Raw genomic sequence first — 18,068 nt, 5'->3', positions numbered from 1 at the left:
TAACACTTAAAATACAGAAACTTTTTGTCATAATCAACAAAAGTAGGTGAACAAAATAATGAGGCTGCTTGCTGCTGTAATTAACACTTAGAAGAAAAATTCGGCCTGTTGTAGAGAGACTTGTGGCTGTATGCTTCTATCATACAAAGCAGATGAAGCATCTGGTTAAGCTCCTGAGAATGGGGATGCTGACCCAGACAATAACTATCAGCTGTTGATGGTGAAAGAGTTAAACACTCTGGGGAATAAGTTGCCACTGAATTCTTTAACACATGCTCAGACTTTGAAAGAAATAATTACATTTAAATTTACGAAGTGTGTTACCTTGAGCATAAATAATCCACTAAAAGATGAAGACATTTACTGTACTTGTCCTATCCAGGTATCTGTCTGGACTGCCTGAACAAAGCCATTCTCTCACATTAAGGCTGTCTTCTGCTTGGAGGGAGCACTCGGGTGGATTTACTCAGGGGCCATCCACATTACACATTTTGTCATTTTTTTCTAGGCTGGGGGAGACATCTGGAGCAGACAGCTGTAGTAGTCAAAGTGAGAAGAAAAAGGGAGGTGAGAGTGAGAGGGAGGGAGAGGGAAGGAACAAGAGAGCAAGCGAGGGAGCCTGAGTGCTCTTGCCCCTTTCTGATCTTAATACAACTTTTTTCTTCACACAACACCCGAACTACAAAATGCCATTGTCTTACTTTGCAAGCTCCTTTTCCCTCAGGGCTATTTGGAGGAAAAAACAGCATTACTTAATGCTAAGGATTAATGAAGAGAGACTGAATTAGAAGAACTGCCACCAGAGAAGTTGAGCTCTGTCTCATCTGGATATACGATTCCTTATCACAGCATTCTTGAGGTTCAGGAGAGGGTGTGTTGTGTAGCACTGATGTGTATTGACGATTAGAGAGCATGAAGCTCGCCCGAACTGAGGCACGGCACAAGCCCGGGCAATGTGTAGGCTATCACCTGCTCCATACGAGGCCTGCTGCGGTGTTACTGGGGGTCTGGGAGCATCTCCAAGGGCCAGGCTGCGTGTTAGCATAACACTGAAGTTGAGGTTGCTTACAGCAGATTTGGCTGTGAGTGGCAAGCTCTGGAGGGCTGTTGCCTTTGACAAGCGAATGCCAGAGTGGGAGGCATTCAGCACCGGTACATGCCGGCAAAGTGAGGGGGTTTTTCCACTGCTGGCTGAGTGCTAGACAACACAGGAAAATTTCAAAGGAGACACAGCTTATCTTGCTGCTTTTGGCTAATGGTTACTTGGATGTGTACCAAAGAGAGGGATTGTGAAGCCAAGAAACCCAGAAAGCTGGGAACTGCTGCGATGGACTGAGGGCCTGGGGCTGCTGCTCCATTTCTAATACCTGGAAGCATTTCCAGCCTGCTGTGTTGACACAAACCACCTGATGTTATGTCTTAGTGGGGGAAAGATAGATGAGCTGAGGTGTTCATCTGTGGTTTTGCTTTCCAGGAGTTTTAACTCTCTTCTCGAAAGTCACGGTGGGCTTATTTTTAATGATTTTAATTCCACGGTAAACCAGGTCTTCTGCAGATTAATTTACCGTGCCTTTCAAACACCATCTTGTGTGGGATTCTATGGGGACACAGTCCTAGCAGACTGAAGGACATGTGGCTGAAGCAATTTCCATGAAAGGGGATTGAAATTTCTTAGGGCTCTGTTATGACCGGATTTTTTGGAAAGTCTGGGAAAGTTGTAGACGTGAGTTTCGAACTTTGGATTAAAAATTAAAAACCAGAGCAATAAAACTGATGGGGTTTGTTACCCGCAATTTGAAATACGTCAAAAATTATTATTTTATTTTATTTTTTTCTGTAACTAGGCTAACAATATAATTTAGCTGTGTTTTTTTTTTTTTTAGGTGTTCTGAGTATGATGCTATTGAGGGTCTCAAGAAAACGTAAGCATTGTGTACTGAATAAAGGCAATGTTTGGGCATACACCTGGCCCACGGTTATCTACCATCAGAATGGGCTGTCTGTCCCATTTATGAAGTGCCTTGTGTTCCGTATGAGCCACAACCATGAGGGCAACACCAGATAAAACAGGTTTGTCTCTCTAAGAGGTAAGCTATTAAAAATCTAGCCGCATATAAAACAATGCAAGGCAAACACAAAAAGGTGGGTAATTTAGATAAATGGAACAGCTTACAGAATAGGTTTTTAAGATTTATTTTGGAATGTAGAAGAAAGGTAGGGTTCAAGGCATTTTAACATGGAATATGTTTTAAGCAGGCCAAGAGAATGAGAATGAATGGGGTTGAAAACAGGGATAATTAATGGCTTGGGTGGAGGGGAAGTAGCTCTATGGGTGTAATTGTGCGCAAGATCTGAGTTGAGGAAGGGTGGTGGTGGGGATAATGCGATCGAAGCCACACGAAAGGAAAATGCTACTGCCAGAATTGTTTTAGTCAATGTTAAGAGAAATGTCAATGACCATATCGCAAGGTTGGAGTGCAGAAGAAATAAGTATGGAGAAAACAAAAATTGGTATGTTTTCCATTAGAAAGTGAAAAATGAATATATACGTGTATATATTTATAAAAGGATCTTGAGGTGAGTGGAAATACCTGAGAGACTATGATCTTCCATTTAGCTTTGTTGTCATTTATTTTGAGGCTCCACAGATAGAAGCCCCAGTGACAAGCTTCTAAAGAGCTCTTAGGCTCCGTAATTTTACTGGTAGCTGCACCAATTGTTAAAAGGATTTTTTGGTAAGGAATTTGAACTGATTAAAGATAGTCTACCCTGCCACCCCTGGGTTGGGCCCCATCACAGGGGCCAGGACTCAGAAGAATCTGAAAAATATCAGGGCCCTGTCTTGTGAGATGTGCATTTGGGCTTCCAGCCAGCTGAGGCAGCGCTGCTCCAGGATATGGGGATGGCCCTTTTGCCAAATGAAGGAGTGCTGGCCGATGAGGTGCTGAAATGTGATTTCCCAGGGCAGTGCTCAGAGCTACGTGAGGGCTGTGAAAGGCCTGCTCTGTGTGTAGGTGAAGGCTGTGTCAGGAATGCCTAAGTGAATCTAGGAATGTTCAGTCTTTAGAAATGTGGTTTTGTTGGGTTGGGTTTTTGTTGTTTGGCTGGTTGTCTGAACTTCTTACAGGTTTAAGAATGATGTTTCTTTCCCCTTTCCCTTCACCTGCCTGAAGAACTCTCTCCTTTCTGAGAAGGAGATGAGGACTTGGGAAGAATTTATAGAGCAAGGACACAAAATGTCCTGAATGTAGCTTCTCTTGTAAAAGAAGAGCAAGAGGAAACCAGGAGCATCTCCGCCATTGGTCTGACTGTCTAAAACTCTCATGCAGCAATAACATTTGGATTTCAGGGAGAAATGGCAGAGAGTGTCAGAAGCAGACAGGCAGCAAGAAGCAGGAGCTGGAGGACACAAGGAGAGGAGGGATCCTTCTGAGCAACGGGGCTGAAATCCCCACGCGTGGACGGAATGACGGCAGGCGCGTGATGCTTGGCCGTGCCCGCGGCGCTGCGAGGGGGCGGCTGGCTGACACGGGGGTGAACCTGCACCGGCCCCGCGCTGGGACGCGCCGTGCTCTGCACGCACCATCCATCATGATTAAGCCTCTGGAGTGAGGGTGTGGGAAGCAGTGTAATTGTCACCGATTCTGGTAAAGAATTAAGATTTACGGCTTGCGAAGGGTCAGAGTTGGGACGGGAAGCTGACCAGCGATGAAATTACTGTAAATACGTGCTAGCAAAAACAACATTACAAATGGTGTCTGCAGGACAGCATGTGTTGCTGTTGTGTTTGTTCCCCAGTGCAGGTTGCGGTATGTTGGCTCAGTGAAATGAAGAGGCCGGTGTAGCTGTCGGGGTTGGCATTGCCCAGGTGCTGCCATGGAGGTGGGAAAGCGTCCCAAGGGGCAAAGCAGCAGGACAGGAGAACGAGGGTGCTGAGTGGGGTCTCCAAACAAAGCTGTGCATCCTCCCAGGTGTGCGCCCGGGTGGTGCCAGCCTCAGGCACAAAACATGCACCCGAGGGGTTTGTGCTTTACAGACGACGTGCTGGGTTGCTGGTGGGCCCGTGCCCGGGCTTTGCTGTGCTGCCCTTTGCCAAGCCACCGAGCCCCCCGCCCCTCCCAGCCCCCCAGCCCCTGCCCCGTGCCGCCCCCCCCCGGGCCCCGCCACAGCCCTCCCCGGGGCGGGGCGGCCGGGGCCGGGCCCGGGGCCGGGGCCGAGGCCGGGGGAAGCCCGGGCCCTCCTCCCTGCCTCGCTGGGCGCCCCGGCCGGCCGGCAGCGGCGTTGCGCAGCTCCCGGGGCGAGGCGAGGCTGGACGGGCGCGGCAGGGGCCGAGGCCGGCCGGGCCGGCGGGGAGCCGGCGGGGCCCGGCGCATGGCGGCGGGGGCGGCCGGGAGCATCACCACGCTGCCGGCGCTGCCCGACGACGGCGGCGGCGGCGCCTTCCCCCCCGGGCACTTCAAGGACCCCAAGCGGCTGTACTGCAAGAACGGCGGCTTCTTCCTCCGCATCAACCCCGACGGCAGGGTGGACGGCGTCCGCGAGAAGAGCGACCCGCACAGTGAGTGCCCGGGGGGTGCCCGCGCCGGGTGCCTGGCACCTGGTGCTGGGGGCAGGAGGTGCAGGGCAGGGTGTCCCGCTGCCGGGAAGGTGCCTTTTGCAGCCCGCAGGGTATCTGGAAAACATTCAGTACAGGCTTGTTTGACGATGTAACATTAAGTTTTTGAAATGCTTCGAAGCAGGTGCAAGGGGTTGCTGCTTAGTTGTCAGGTTGATTGTCTCAATGCAGCTCCTGCTTCTAGAAAATGTATTATTTTACAGGGTGGGCACTGTGAGCTGCCTGTGCACTTGGCACAAAGAGCAGGTGAAATGTCTTACTAAGACTCCTTGTCTCTTTCCAACCTGTCCTCTGAGCAGTGGATGCACAGGTGGGGCTAAACTCCGAGAGACAAGGAGGGGATTGATGTGAGGAGATGGATAAAAAGGCAACAAAAGTTTCTGAGACTCGTCGTACTCCTTTCCAGTTAGAACATTGCGCATCTGAAAAAAAGAAAAAAAAAAAAAAAAGCAAGCTTTTTGTACAATTCCAAAGAAGTATTGCAACAGACTGTTCCCGAATAGCAGTATTGCTAGGTTGGGCTTCAGGCTGAGGCTGTTCTACTTTGGGACTCTTTGGTAAAATTGTTCTATGTCAGATGGGATGGATGAAGGTATATATTGAACAGTACATGTAGAGGAAGTTAGTAGTCAGTCAGTCTGACTAATATTCTTAGGAAAAGCTAGGAAACTTTCAGATTTCATCCAATGTGTTTTGCATTTCTGTCTTTCTCAGGTAGTGGTTTAGAGGGAAGTGTTACTTGATGTTGCATGAGTAGTAACAAAATATATTTCCAAAACAATGCAGTAAATTACTGCACATGGGCTTTTCCAATGTTGGTGCCTAAAGCAAGGCATTAATGTACCATTAATGTGTCCGGTCTCCACGCGTACCGGTCAGTTACTGCACGGGATGAAGTCTGTGCTGGAAAGCACCCAGTAATGTATTCCGCTTGATTTACCTTTTTGTGTTTGGGAAATGTGGAAATTCTTACAGGAAAGAAGTGTGTTTGGTTCACAAAACAGGTTTTCTTACCATGAGAAGTAGCTATGAGAATTTACTGGAAATTTGACGCAAAGCAAGCCGATGACCTGGGTCCATGCGAGACTGAAGCTAGGTCTCCAGGTGCTGTCAGTGCTCCCAGGTGCTTACCTCGTGCCGTGCTCTGCTTTTTGTGGTGCAAAAGGCCAGTAGCCCTGCCTGCTGTTCTGTGCTACCCTGGCTGGGCCAAGCTGCCCTGAATCTTGTCATCATCCTTCATCATAAGGCTTGCCCCCCCCTTTTATTTTTAATGTCCTGCCTGAGCAATTCTAGTTTTTTGTTCCTGAGTCTTTCTAATGTGTGTTTTCTTTTCCCGTTTAGCCTTACTGATACTAGAGTTTTGAACTGCCTTCTCATGCTGCTTTCCTAATAGGGAATTACATGTGAAAGTCTTTCTGGTGTTGGTAATACCTTACTGACTCCATCCTATGCCTTTCCCTTTCAAGTTTCTCTGGTTTCCTTTATATTTTTCCCTGTCATTTCTTTCTTTGTATCTCTACCTTTTTCTTCTCTGTTTCTTCACTGTTACCTGCTGATTAGTATTTTTTCCTCTTTCACTGGATGCCTGTCTCTCTTTTTGAAACCCCTTTCTCTTCCTATCCTTTTTCCTGTTTAGTGAATGGTGGCAACAGGTAAAGGAAATCCCGAGTAATCAACAACTGATGTGGCCTCTGCCCTGCTCTGCAGAAAGTCAGCTGCTGGGAGCTCTTCAGGTATCCCTCAGCTCTGCACTTTCTGGTCATTTGCAGAAAATGCCTTGTTAAAAAGAATGATTTGTGAGCACGGTACAGCTGGCCACTTCTCCCACCTGGTGGGGCTTGCTGCCAACAATTGCCTGTGTGCACAGGAATGCCACCACACGTGAGCTGCTCCTTCTTTCCCTGGTGTCAGGCTGTGCAGGGACACTTGCCTGGGGACAGTCCCGCGCCCTCCTCCTTTCCTTGCTATCAGAAAACAACTTTTTTTTTTCTTTTTTCCTGGAAGAAGTCAGTTCTCAGAAGTAGAGAAATTAGCGCTTGACACGTCAGTGAGGCATGTTGCTACGACATTACGTGGGTCACATCTCTAGCATCTTGGTTTTAAGTACGTCATTCAATACAAATCTGTACAGTGTTGAACTCTGATCTGGTGAACGCTGCTCTGTGGAAGTCCCTGTGAAATCTTGTGGTATTCCTGGCGGGTCACGTTGGCATGACAGATGGCAAAGAGAAGACATAAACCTAAGACAATGTGAAAAGACTTCCAAAAAAAAGTTAGCAAAGAAAATACGCACCTCAAATCATGAAGGCTTTCTAGGTTTAAATAAAAGGTTTTATAAGATGATTTTGAAAAAAAAGAAATATATTGGGTGCCGAGAATTTGGTTTAGAAAACTAGTTAAAGGACAGTTAGGAGAGATTCTTGTGCTATTACAAATTAATTAAACAAAATAGCATTTGATTAGCACATCCCCACTTTGACTTTTAAAGGGAACCCTTGTTTCAGAAGGTGAATGACTCTCCCTTTACGTTTCAGACCTAAGTCTAATACTGTAAACAAATTTCCATTATCCGTGTCCTTTTTTGCCTCCCCCGTTCCGCCGCGAGCACTAAGGACAGCTTGTTCGAAGTATATAGTCTGTTTTATGTCTTGGCATCAAGAGTTTTGACTGTTTTACACTCACCCCATTCACTTGGGTTTATTCATAATCGTGTCGTCAGTGAGATGAAGGAATGGAAGTTTGTGCCCTGTGTGCTGGAGGAGAGGAGTCATATGATTCACGTAGCGAAAGAGCAGGACAATACATCTGCGATGGTCGATATTGCCACATCACATGCGTGCTGCTCAGTGACATCAGCGAAGTGCCCCTTTGGACACACCCCAGGGATTTCTGTTTTTTTCCCCCAAAGAGGTATGTTTCAGACAAACAGAAAACAGAAGGCGCTTTCTTAGGGTTTTGTTTTGTAAAGCAAAACAAAGAAACATCTCTTGTTGTTGATCAACAACTTTTGGTTTATATTGTGGAAAAAGTGCAAAGAAGCCAGTCAGCTTGGAAAGGCTTTCAGAAACTCTCCGGAGGTGTTTGCCTCAAAGAGCTGGTGACGGGGAAAAGCAAGGGGAATGGGAAAGGAACGCTTAGCCATACGTTTTATGAAATGTCTCATAGCACAGCTGGTTTCCCTTCAGTTTCCCTCGCTGAGGAATGGTCGGCATTTGTATATTTCCATAATTTCTCAAGCTGCTGTATTTCATGACAAGTATAAAACAAGGCATCCAAGGAATCCTGAGCCATTTTCATCCACTTGTTAATGAGATGACAAGGCTCCAGCCAGTCACTCAGAAGGGATTCAGCAGCGTGAGCTTTATCAACCCTGCAAATGTCTGAAATGCCTTCTTTCTCCTTAGTGCCTAATTACCTTTCCAAAAATATGTCAAGAAAATGTAAAATAGGGTAATATTGGCCCAGGAAAATTTCTTCTGAAGAAAGTTCTTTTCACAAGTATTGTTAATGAGTTATTTGTATCATAACATTTAAATGGTTAAACTTTCTAAATGTTTTTAACATAATATGTTGAAGTGTATGTTTTTAGAGCATAGCAGCTTAGTGAGGAAGATACAAAACTTACTGCAAAATCATGCAAATGGAAGAAAACGAGCTAAGTGATTTAGTGTGATGGTTCAGTACCCAATGCTGAGTTTTATATAGGTGCTTGAGTTATTTAGGACTCAGAAGGACTCTCCTGTTTTGGTGTCCCATGGACGTGGCCAGAACTATTAACAGAGCATCCTGTTCCAAATCCTGTTGGTAGGTGAGAGTTGACTTTTTTTTTTTTTTTTTTTTAAATCTGGCCCTAAATCTAAGCGTCTGAATACATTGCTTCTACCCAAGTCTCTCTGAAAGCAGACTGATTTTGCATTACCTTTGATCTATTGCACAGCCCTCAGCTGTTGTGCCAAACGCTAATGCTTTGCGACATAGTCAAGACAGAAATTCTTCCCGGCTCTCAGATGTAGTTGGCTTTAGGGAGTGAGGTAGCACAGAGCCCGCATGCAGGAAAGTTGGGAGTATGTTTCCTGTGTGTCTTTGGCTTACTTTATTTGTCATCAAAATACTGTCATAGTGTTTTCTCCATGGCACTGCAAGGTAAAATAATTAAATGAGGGACAGACTGCCTACGTTGTCTGGGCACACGGAGGCAAGCGTGCTGCCAAGGGATGGGATGGATGTTCCCTCATCTGTCATCACGTCTGCTAATCCTCTTACTCAAAATTGGGCAACTTTTACCTACCCCAGAGCTGTGTGGTTGAGTAGCGGGTGCGCTCTGAAGATGGAGTGAGGCAAATGCGAGATGCCCTCAGGCAGGCAGGGAGTTGTCCCGTCTCCTACCTGTTTGGTGCCTGGGTTGGATAAGGCTGGTTGGAGCAGGGAAGGTTCCCAGGGCACGGCTGTCCACGGGTACACTAGAGGGCAGGATTTAGCCCTTAAAAATTCTGACGGGCTTTACAAATTGGGAGTGCTTAAGGTACTAAAATACTCAGAAAAAACAGTCCAACTCGTGTAGCCATTACGAAGCTGTAGATGAACGGCAAATGCAGATAATATGTAGGACTTTTACAGAATCCACTCAAATTATGGAGGTACTCACAGAAACGTAAATTTTTGCAAAAGCTGTCTGTATGGTCTCCTTATGTAGGTATGTTAAAACTTCTGGCAAAAGCTGCAGCTACACAAGTACAATATTTGGTGAAGGCATGGTGAAAACTTTCGGATGTTTGTCAACTTGATAAAGCAGAGCTATACATATTTGTGAATCGCTCATCAAGCGAATGAGATCAAGCTGCTAATGGTTTTATTTGGCTAATAAATGCTCAAAATTGTGTGGCTGATCCTATAAAGTTCATCTTGTGGAGATATGTTGAAAAACGTTTTACAGAAGGGCAAGTAGTTTAGTAGTTTTTTTATTCTTTATAGATATGATTTCTTTTGGCATACTAGATGAAGAGCAAAAATTGCAGTTAATTAAATTAAAAGCTTTCCCCCCCCCCCCCCCCTTCATGTTCGGCATATATTATCAAAGATTTTTAAAAGGCGTTCAAGTTCATCTTCCGTAATAAAAGCAAGAGGAGTGCCAAGTGCACAGGCAGTTGAGTGAGCAAGAAGAGATTTAGCACTGGTTTGTGCAGTTGAATTAACAGTCCCAGGGAAAGCCTGGAAAAATGCCTCAGTTTCTTGTGCAGTTTTCACAAAATACATACATGTACACCTGTTTTATTTTCTGAAAGGCAGGGAACTGCTCCACCCCTGTTTTGGGGGACAGAATTCCATGTAATTATTCTTTAATTAATTAGTTTTTCAATCTTAATTTTAAATCCTCATCTTTTCACTGACATCTTTTTTTCTGTAAGCTACTCCCAACTCCCTTGGTTTGAGGCAAGCAGTTTATAAAAGTAATTGTCCAGTGGTTTCAGCACATTTAAGGCTGTTAACACGTTGAAGTGAAACTTGTAATGAGACAGTTTCTTTGAAAGTGTTTTCCTTGAGCTTAGTATTTTTTCCCTTTTTCTCCATTTTTATTCCCCAGAAAAAATAGTTTCTGGTATTTCTTCATTTGTTCAAGCAGTTAGAACCGAATCAATGAATCCATCCCTAACTCGTGATTTATGAAATTTGTATTCTGATGATTACTTCTTTCTTTTAACACTCTTGGGAGCATTATTCTCGGATCACTGGCTGTGTGTTGTTTCAAAATACTTGGGAGGCAATCAGCTGTACTACTGATGTATAACCCTAGAAATGGTGGAGGTTTTTGACTCTTGGTGGCATCATGTTTGGTGTCATTACTTAGTAAAACCAGAATGAGCTATATAACTGTAGTGCAATTGGAAAAAAAAAAATCCTCAATGCTCAAGCTACTGTTCCTGAAAAAGCAGATAGTTACATGAAGTCTCTGATTGGGATATTTATAGTAAGTGATATTTGAAATATTTATGGCACAACTTTTGAAGCCCAGAAGTCTGTAATGGGATTGCATTTCAATTCTGATTGAGAATAAATAACCTTTACTCTTATTAGTATCCATTTAAGACGATGCATTTCAAAATAAAGTAGCTCTCATTATTTGTCCTTTTCAATAGCGTTTTGTGACAATATGTGGGTAAACTAAAGTTCCTGCCTGCCTCTTCTGCTGCCTCCTGACTCTTCAATAAAAATATCTAAAGGGTGACTGTCCGGAGTGCTGATGCCATTTCAGGATTATTATCTTATGTATTTGTTTTGTTTATTCAGGGTAGGGTCAGATTCTGACTACAGGCTGATATGCTCGTCCGAGTGTATAAATGAGATGATGTCTACAAAGCTGGGTGGAGGTCATTTTACACAAACTGCCATGGTACACTTCTGGTTGGGTGATCCTGTATGAAGTTATCACTCATGTTTGACTTTTAGAGCTCAAAACCACATTTCTTGAGTCATTCAAAGGGGAAAGATGTTAAGGATAGTAGGAGAGGGCAAATTAGGAACTAGACTCTGTAGTCATTTGCAATAACAGTATGATGTTGGGTGATCACATCCCTGTGTTACAGAGCTTGTAGCTTACCTTTTGTGATGAGACTTGAGCAGGTTTCATAAAACAGTTGTCATCGGGATTCCAGCTGGAATGTGAAAGTCACAAAATCCTGATGCTCCTGGCTATAATGTCCTGCGTGGTAGTGTATTGTGTAAAAGCAAGGAGAGCTATCAGCTGCAGTACAGCTTGAAATATCTGCAGTCTGTTTCTCAGATCTTTCCTTTCTGCTCTCCAGCTGACCAGCCTGGTGCCGACTTGGAAGAGTTTTTGCACCAGTGTGTTTTATTAATACAAGTCCTCTTGCCATTCTGTGTGTGGTGTAGCCCTGGGGTTATTTTTCCTGATAAAGAGTGTCCTTAACACTCTAAATGTACTGGCAAAATAGGTGAGCTCTGGAAGCAGGCAGCACAACATCTTGGCCGTTGTGTGGTATGCCTTTTTGGGGGAAATGTCAGTAGCACCTCTTGAGACTGACACCATTTTTTTTTGGCAGACTATCTTTTCTTGGTGACTCTGGATACTGGGGAGTAAGTACTCAAGTCTGTTGGGTATTTCAAATTTCCCCTTTTTGCTTTTTATTTTTTTAATATTTTTTTTTTCTTTCCTTAGTGTTGTATTTGAACGTCACCTGTTACTCTGTCAGTGCTGACTGACCAGGAGGTCCTCTGGCTAGATACTTCAGCTGGCCTAAGGAGTCTCTGCTGCTAAAAGGGATCGTCTCTTCCCTTTCCCCCCTGCTCAGCTTCAGCTGTCGGCACCACGTCTAGCACAGAGTTCACCAGCAGGCCAGAGGTTGCACCTCTATTACATTTCAGGTTAGAATAGTCATTTTAGGACTGTTTTACAGTGAGCGTTTGCACAGGCACACAGCTCTGGGAAGAGCAGGACTGACTGAAACTTCTGGATGTAGATTTCGCACCTGTAGAGTAGTTTTGTGCAATGCTTCCCTAGGACAGTCCTGTTGATATCGATGGGTATCAACACCTGAGAGGGATACAAAAACGAAAGCGTACTTTAGTGTAAAGAAGCAGGCAGCAAGGGTCATATAGAAGATGTATGAGGAGAGGCTGTCATCTGTGTTGGCAGGTCTCTTAGGGTATCCTGCTGCGCAGACGTGTCAGGCAGAGCAGTTTCTGGGAAACAGCATGTGGATTCAGTCCATTGGCAGTCACTAACTCGAGTGGAGCAAGTGGATGAAGAGCTAAACATGCATCTGGCCTTGCCTCTCAATATGTATATGTGAAGGATTCACTTCATGGTTTTACAAGTGTTTACAGGATCCGTAGGGACGTTTTACTGACAGGAAAAAAAGGCTGGGCCTAGAAGATTCACAAAAGCTGAAGAGATACATTGAGGGCTTGCTTTCTGCAGTGAAGTCAGGAACAGTGTGGAGATATAAACCAGCAAACAGACTGAAACCCACACGGTACTGGTAGTGGGCTGGCTGAAGCAGCAGGGAGCTGGGCAGGCCTGCTGCAGATCTTGAAGTCTCTTCTCTTGTCAGGACAGTGCTTGTGTCCCTTCCAGTATGATATGAAGGTGTTCAGAACAAGCAGTGCACACTGGGTTTTTATTTGGAAGAAGTGGAAGACAGGGAAGTGACTTTGTCATGATCCCTTTCCACGTGGTCCTATAGGCCCAAGTTCTTGGCTCCCCAGTACAGGCCCAGTCCCATGGTGAACTCTGTCTGCCTCCTCCAAGCCACCATCAGGGGCTGTTAAAGTTACCTAAATACTAATTATTTAATGTTACCTAATAGTAATTATTTGATAGTGTTTAATGTTAGTAATAATCCTAATTATTTATTGTTACCCAAATGCCTGCAGGAAAATCTGAAAGTGCAGCATGTGTTTTAGTTTTTGGCGCTGGGGAATTTGGTTTCATACAAAACCCAGCTCACTGCACTGCGTTCAAAAGCAAGGTCAGGCCTTTCTGTGAAGGCTCTGGTTCGCTGTTATTTTGGGTCAGCAGTGATTGACAGCTGTTGTCCTTCGTTGGCCTCATGGTGCGCAGCCTGCACTGTCCCCCTGAGGGTGCGTTATTTAAATGTCAGCACAGGGTGGATACGCAGCCTGATGGAAGGGGATAAAATAGATGGAGGATGAAGTAAGGCTCTGGGCTCAGCGTTGTCTTTGCATTGTCCTCGCAGCAAACTAGGTGAATAGGCACCAGTGAAATGCCATGTGCATGTGTGTGGATTTTGATTGCTTTTACTTGACTTTTCACAAATATTTATTGAAGAGTCAGCAGTTGATTCTGATAAAATATGTTTTCATTGGTACTGAAGCCTGGGGAAGGGCAAAACCAACATGGTAACTGTCTCTTACCCTTTTTGTCCGGATTCAGAGCAAATAGCTCCAAAGGGCAACTTCTCAGCTCCTTATCTATCAGCTTGTTATTTCTTCCTCCTCCCTTCAGCTGTGCTGTGTCCCTGGCACCCTGGATGCATGACACAGTTCCTCTTTCACCACTGTTTCAGACTCTCCTGAGATCCAGTTGATGATGATTCTTGGCATTTTTGAAATCCAGCTTTTCCTTTCCATCTGTAACACTTGAAGCTTATTATATCTATGAGGTGATAATCTCCTGCTGCTGCTGTGGCAGCCTTTCCCTTTCATCTCATCTGAATCAGAATCAGTTGTCCACTGCTCTGACATCCCTAAAACACTGTGTGCTACTGAATACTTACTGTTTGAGTATAGGAGCGCAGAAAAATACCTTTTAAAATGGCTATGTTTTACCTTCTCTGTCTTCCGAGTGATGTTCTTTGCCTCGCCTCATTTTGTCCCTGCTTTTACGTGTGTTTATTTTGCTGCGTGAAAAGCAGTTCATAGCTCTCATGACGTTAGTGAACACACAATAGACATAAAGAGCTTAAATTCTACCAGTTCCATGTGCATCTTCTGACATGACTCAGTGATGTTACGTGGGCTAGACTGTTACAGCAGCTTTGTTTCAAAGCTGAACAACTGAAAGTGGTTATTTTACCATTTACTTTTGTGAATGTTAAATTAATATAAAGCGATTTAAAGAAACGTGAAGAATTACCTTATTCTTGTTAAAACAGGTCCTTCAGGAAAAGTCTTAAAAAACACGTGTATACGCATTAATGGGTTTGATAATGAAACCCTAAAACATTTGTTCTCCATCAAGTATTTGGGGTAAGGCTGTTGATACTTAGAGATGGGGCTTTATTACCAGTACCCAGTAATGGTTCTTTGGTAAAGCAGGTAATTTTTTCTGCTTGGTTTTGCCCTCCTGACTTGAAGCGATGCACCGGGTTCATCTGCAGCGACAAGGAGACCGCAAACAGTGGCAGCGAGGTATTTAGAAGTCCTTTATAAGATGGTGCATTCGCAGTGCTGGCACTTGAAATCCTTACGTAATTCCAAGCGATCGCTGTTTACTTGACTCAGCAGCACAAAACACTCGAGTTGTGTTTTGTAAGCAGCACAACCAGAAGTGTTACATGATTCTGAAATTATTTTTCTGCAGGATGACTTTACCATCTGTTACATGATGTTTGTAGGGAGCGTTTGGGGATGCTGCGCATTTGGTAATCAGTGGTTCCTGAGGAGGCTTCCCATGTGATAGGTGTGTGTTAGGTGGAGTTGGGCATCTGTGGGAATCGGAGGTGGGATATAAATGAAAATAGATGGAGAGCCTGAATAGGGAAATAATTTTCATTGTGTTCAGTGTTTGTAATGCTTTGATTAAAGCTCCTAAGGCCTGTGAATGCCCACGTTGTGAGGCAGGCTGGTTTAGCGGCTTGATACCTGGTTCCATAAGTTGTTATTCTGTTCAAAGCCTTGGATTTACTCTTAAGTGTAACCGGAACTTTTCAAAGTGCTCATAGTTCAGGAGTGTATATTTTTGTTGTGGATGTTTACATTTTAAAGACCTTAGGTCTGTCTGCAAGTGGTTTTATGCCTCTGGCTGGCAAAAAGGAAAAAGATACACTTGGGATGCTGTCATGCGAAAATGAAAAAATGTGCCTTTGTACGGGAGCGTGACTCACTGTTTCTCACTGTGACACTTCGTTTGCTCGAGTTTTTTTGGTGGCTGTTCTGTGGTTTTTGCTTTTGAAAAGACCACCTCTTCTGCCAAGGCTCGCTTGCTGTTTACGTGTGTTTCTCCTGTCTGCCCTGTGCACGTGTTCAAGGGTTTAGGCGGCGTTTGCTCCAGCAGCTCTGCCTGTGGCAGGGTTGTTTTACAACCAGCCCATGAGAGCGAGCAGAGAATTGCTTTCACGTTTGCAGTCTCTGGACTGGGGATGCCTTGTATGCAAAGCTTGTCGGCCAGCGGAAGGCATTAATATGCCTGTGAGAAAGGCACGTCACAAAGGGTTGTAGGCTACATGTGGGAGAAATGAGGCCAAAGATGTTTCTAATTCCTAGAAATCAGGTTCAGTGGGCATCACCGGCGCGTGGGCTGAGGTTTGGATCTGGCCCTGGAAATGCCAAAGCGGGGGCATTAATCTGTGTGTGTGTACATGTGTGTCTTTGATGAACCAGCCCTTGGTGTTGGGAGGGTTTAGGACATTAGTTGTGGAGCAAGCACGCCTGACTGCGCCTCGCTTGAGCACCTGGCTGGGGATAGAAGCTGCACCGAGCACGAAGGCATCGGCAACTTCTGCCACCGAGTACACAGGAGGGCATTGCATTTAGCAACATGTCGTCCACTGCTATTTTGCTCCTTGTTTTCTGAACTTCTTTGCATTTCTGATATTTATTCCCTCCAAAGGTGAGCCACCACCACAGCAGCGAGACAGCAGAATCGTCGCTGCCCTGCTCCTTGCTGAGCTGCAGGAGGACAACCGGCGTGGGGCTGGCGCAACAGCTTCACCACGGCGGTGCCGTTCGGGGGCCTCGTGGAAGGGTTTTCCTTACAGGGCCTCTGCAAATATTTTGGAGATGGGCCCTGAGCCTTTGGCTTGAATTTAGCTTTTCCGTAGCAGCAGAGGCTGCAGTAACGCTAGTCATTGATCCAGGGACGTGCAGCCTGGGGCTTTTCGGGGGGTACAGAAACTCTCCCTTCTTGTAAACCGAGAGCGAGGTGTTTGGCTCATGACCTTTGCGGTTCAAACAAAGCAGCTGTATGCTGGTGAAAACGGGGCTGTACTAGTGTTGAATTCCTCCTCTTTTTCCACGGTCCCCGAGCTGCTCTGTTACTTGCTGCATCTGAGCAGCGTGTTTGCTCTCGAGATGTTCACTACGTGCACATAAGCTCTTGGAGCATTAGCTGGCCATTGTTTTGGGGCCCAGCTGCCCCTTGGTGAAGTGTTGTCCTTCCCATGGCGTTCTCCCGGGGAGCTAGGAGTGGGGTAGTCATGGAAAGACCTTCCCTCTCCTCCTGTGTTAAGAAGGCAGTTTCTGTGAGAGAGGGCCTGTTGGACCTGCATTTGGTGCGGTTCTGCGAGCCCATGGGTGTGCCTGCATTGAAGTCTGCAGCGATCTCTGCTAGGTCGATTGTAGTGCAGGAGTAGCTTAGGCTTTAATCACACCTCCGTTTGCTGTGTGAGTGTATTCAAAGCCAGGAGCTTCAGGCATATATTTATTTTAGGGCTACCCTGATGTAGTAGGCAGATTCCCCATTTCCTTGTGAAGCCCTAGGAAAAAGGAGACGTTACAAATCCCTGTGGCTAACACATCTCAAATCCCACTCCCTTGAGGTGCAGGGCTTTGCCTCGAGCTGCAGTACTGCACCCTCAGGTAATGCATGCCTACCCTGCCCCTTCTCATTGCTGTCTGCTCTTTACATCTCTTTTTTTCTTTTTTTCCTAATATTTTTCTGTTCCTTTCTTTCTCAGTGTGACCTTTGCTTTCCCTCTTCCTTTGTGCTATCCCGTGCAGTGCAGCTGCTCTCAGCAAAACAACAGCACGTGCCGTGCCGGGGGCCCAGCGAGTGCCCCAGGCAAGGAGCTCGGGGTGCTAGCACACGTCTGACTGGGAGTGCGTGAGAAAGGTGGCACTAGCTCAGCAGCGAGTGGCTTCCAGAATGGGCTGCTCACTCCTTCTGAACTATTAAGTTGCTAGATTCTGCCAAGACCTTCTAAAGAAACAGATTTTCAAGGAGTGTTTTGGATGAACCCTTCATGATGCAGAGTAATGAGACCATTTGGGATAGTTTAGGTCAGTGCAGTATTATCTGGTCTGGGCCATTACAGAAACTTTGCGGGGTTGGGAGAAGGAAAAGTCCCGTAAAAGGACTTAAGAGCTTTCATCCTACACGTAACATTTCACTTTTGGCACTCAGGGCAATAAAAGACCTTTTGGAAAATACACACAGCTGCTGCATTCTCCACATCTGCAAGCATCTTTTCTGCCTGCGTGGTGCTGCTTGGCCATACAGCTCATTACTGGAGTACGCAGAACTGAATTGAACTTCTTTCTGAGCTCTTGAAGCAAGTGTGGGAAAGATGCAGTTAGTGCAGAGATGTGATGGAAGCCCTGCCAGCCACAGGGCTACTGAATGCCACTTCTCAGCTTTCGTATTGCTAGAAAACCTTCTCATAATTGTGAAATAAATGCCCAGTTACAACTCTTTCTCAAATACGCTGGCCAGTTTAACCTGCAACTCGTCAATGTGCCCTAACCATGCATCCTTGGTCACTTAGGTGTAATTGTAATCTTTCGTCCACGGTCTGCTAATGACACAAGCGCGTGCAGGAGCCTGTGCTGGTTGCAGGGCAGTAACACAGCACTTACCGGGGCATCCGGGCCTGATCCTGGGGGGGAGATTCTTGACCTTGCTGAAGATGCACATCAGGGAGTGGCCTTGAAGAGGTTTGGTCTTGTTGGATCGCCTTAGAATTAAAAAGAAAAAGGCCACTGAGTCCTTCTGCCTTTCACATCTTTCAGGTGCCAGTGAGAATCGCATTGCCTGAGT

The 18,068-nt window shown here is 45.5% G+C and overlaps 2 protein-coding genes across 38 annotated transcripts in view; both read left to right on the top strand.

The window, feature by feature from the left end:
* BBS12 (Bardet-Biedl syndrome 12) overlaps positions 1–3,766 on the top strand; it is a 143,215-nt gene extending 139,449 nt beyond the window's left edge. For 31 of the 35 annotated variants that reach the window (XM_072037469.1, XM_072037466.1, XM_072037467.1 and 28 more), the window contains 2 exons: positions 1,884–2,070; positions 3,174–3,766. The gene's annotated coding sequence lies outside the window, so the exon portion shown is untranslated. Of the gene's footprint in view, positions 1–508; positions 568–1,883; positions 2,071–3,127 lie in introns of all 35 variants that reach the window. The other 4 variants (XM_072037449.1, XM_072037458.1, XM_072037451.1 and 1 more) reach the window with 3 other exon arrangements.
* A 424-nt stretch (positions 3,767–4,190) lies between these two features.
* FGF2 (fibroblast growth factor 2) overlaps positions 4,191–18,068 on the top strand; it is a 30,788-nt gene continuing 16,910 nt past the window's right edge. Inside the window, exon 1 of one of the 3 annotated variants that reach the window (XM_027456828.3) lies at positions 4,191–4,558. In XM_027456828.3, coding sequence (XP_027312629.1) covers positions 4,372–4,558 — 187 coding nt within the window. In that variant the 5' untranslated portion in view covers positions 4,191–4,371. Of the gene's footprint in view, positions 4,559–7,323; positions 7,526–18,068 lie in introns of those variants that run through there. The other 2 variants (XM_072037477.1, XM_038178615.2) reach the window with 2 other exon arrangements.

Source organism: Anas platyrhynchos, chromosome 4, assembly GCF_047663525.1.
Source record: "Anas platyrhynchos isolate ZD024472 breed Pekin duck chromosome 4, IASCAAS_PekinDuck_T2T, whole genome shotgun sequence".
Classification (NCBI taxonomy): Eukaryota; Metazoa; Chordata; class Aves; order Anseriformes; family Anatidae; genus Anas; species Anas platyrhynchos.
The sequence above is the reverse complement of the archived record's forward strand: the minus strand, read 5'-3'. Positions and strand labels throughout refer to the sequence as shown.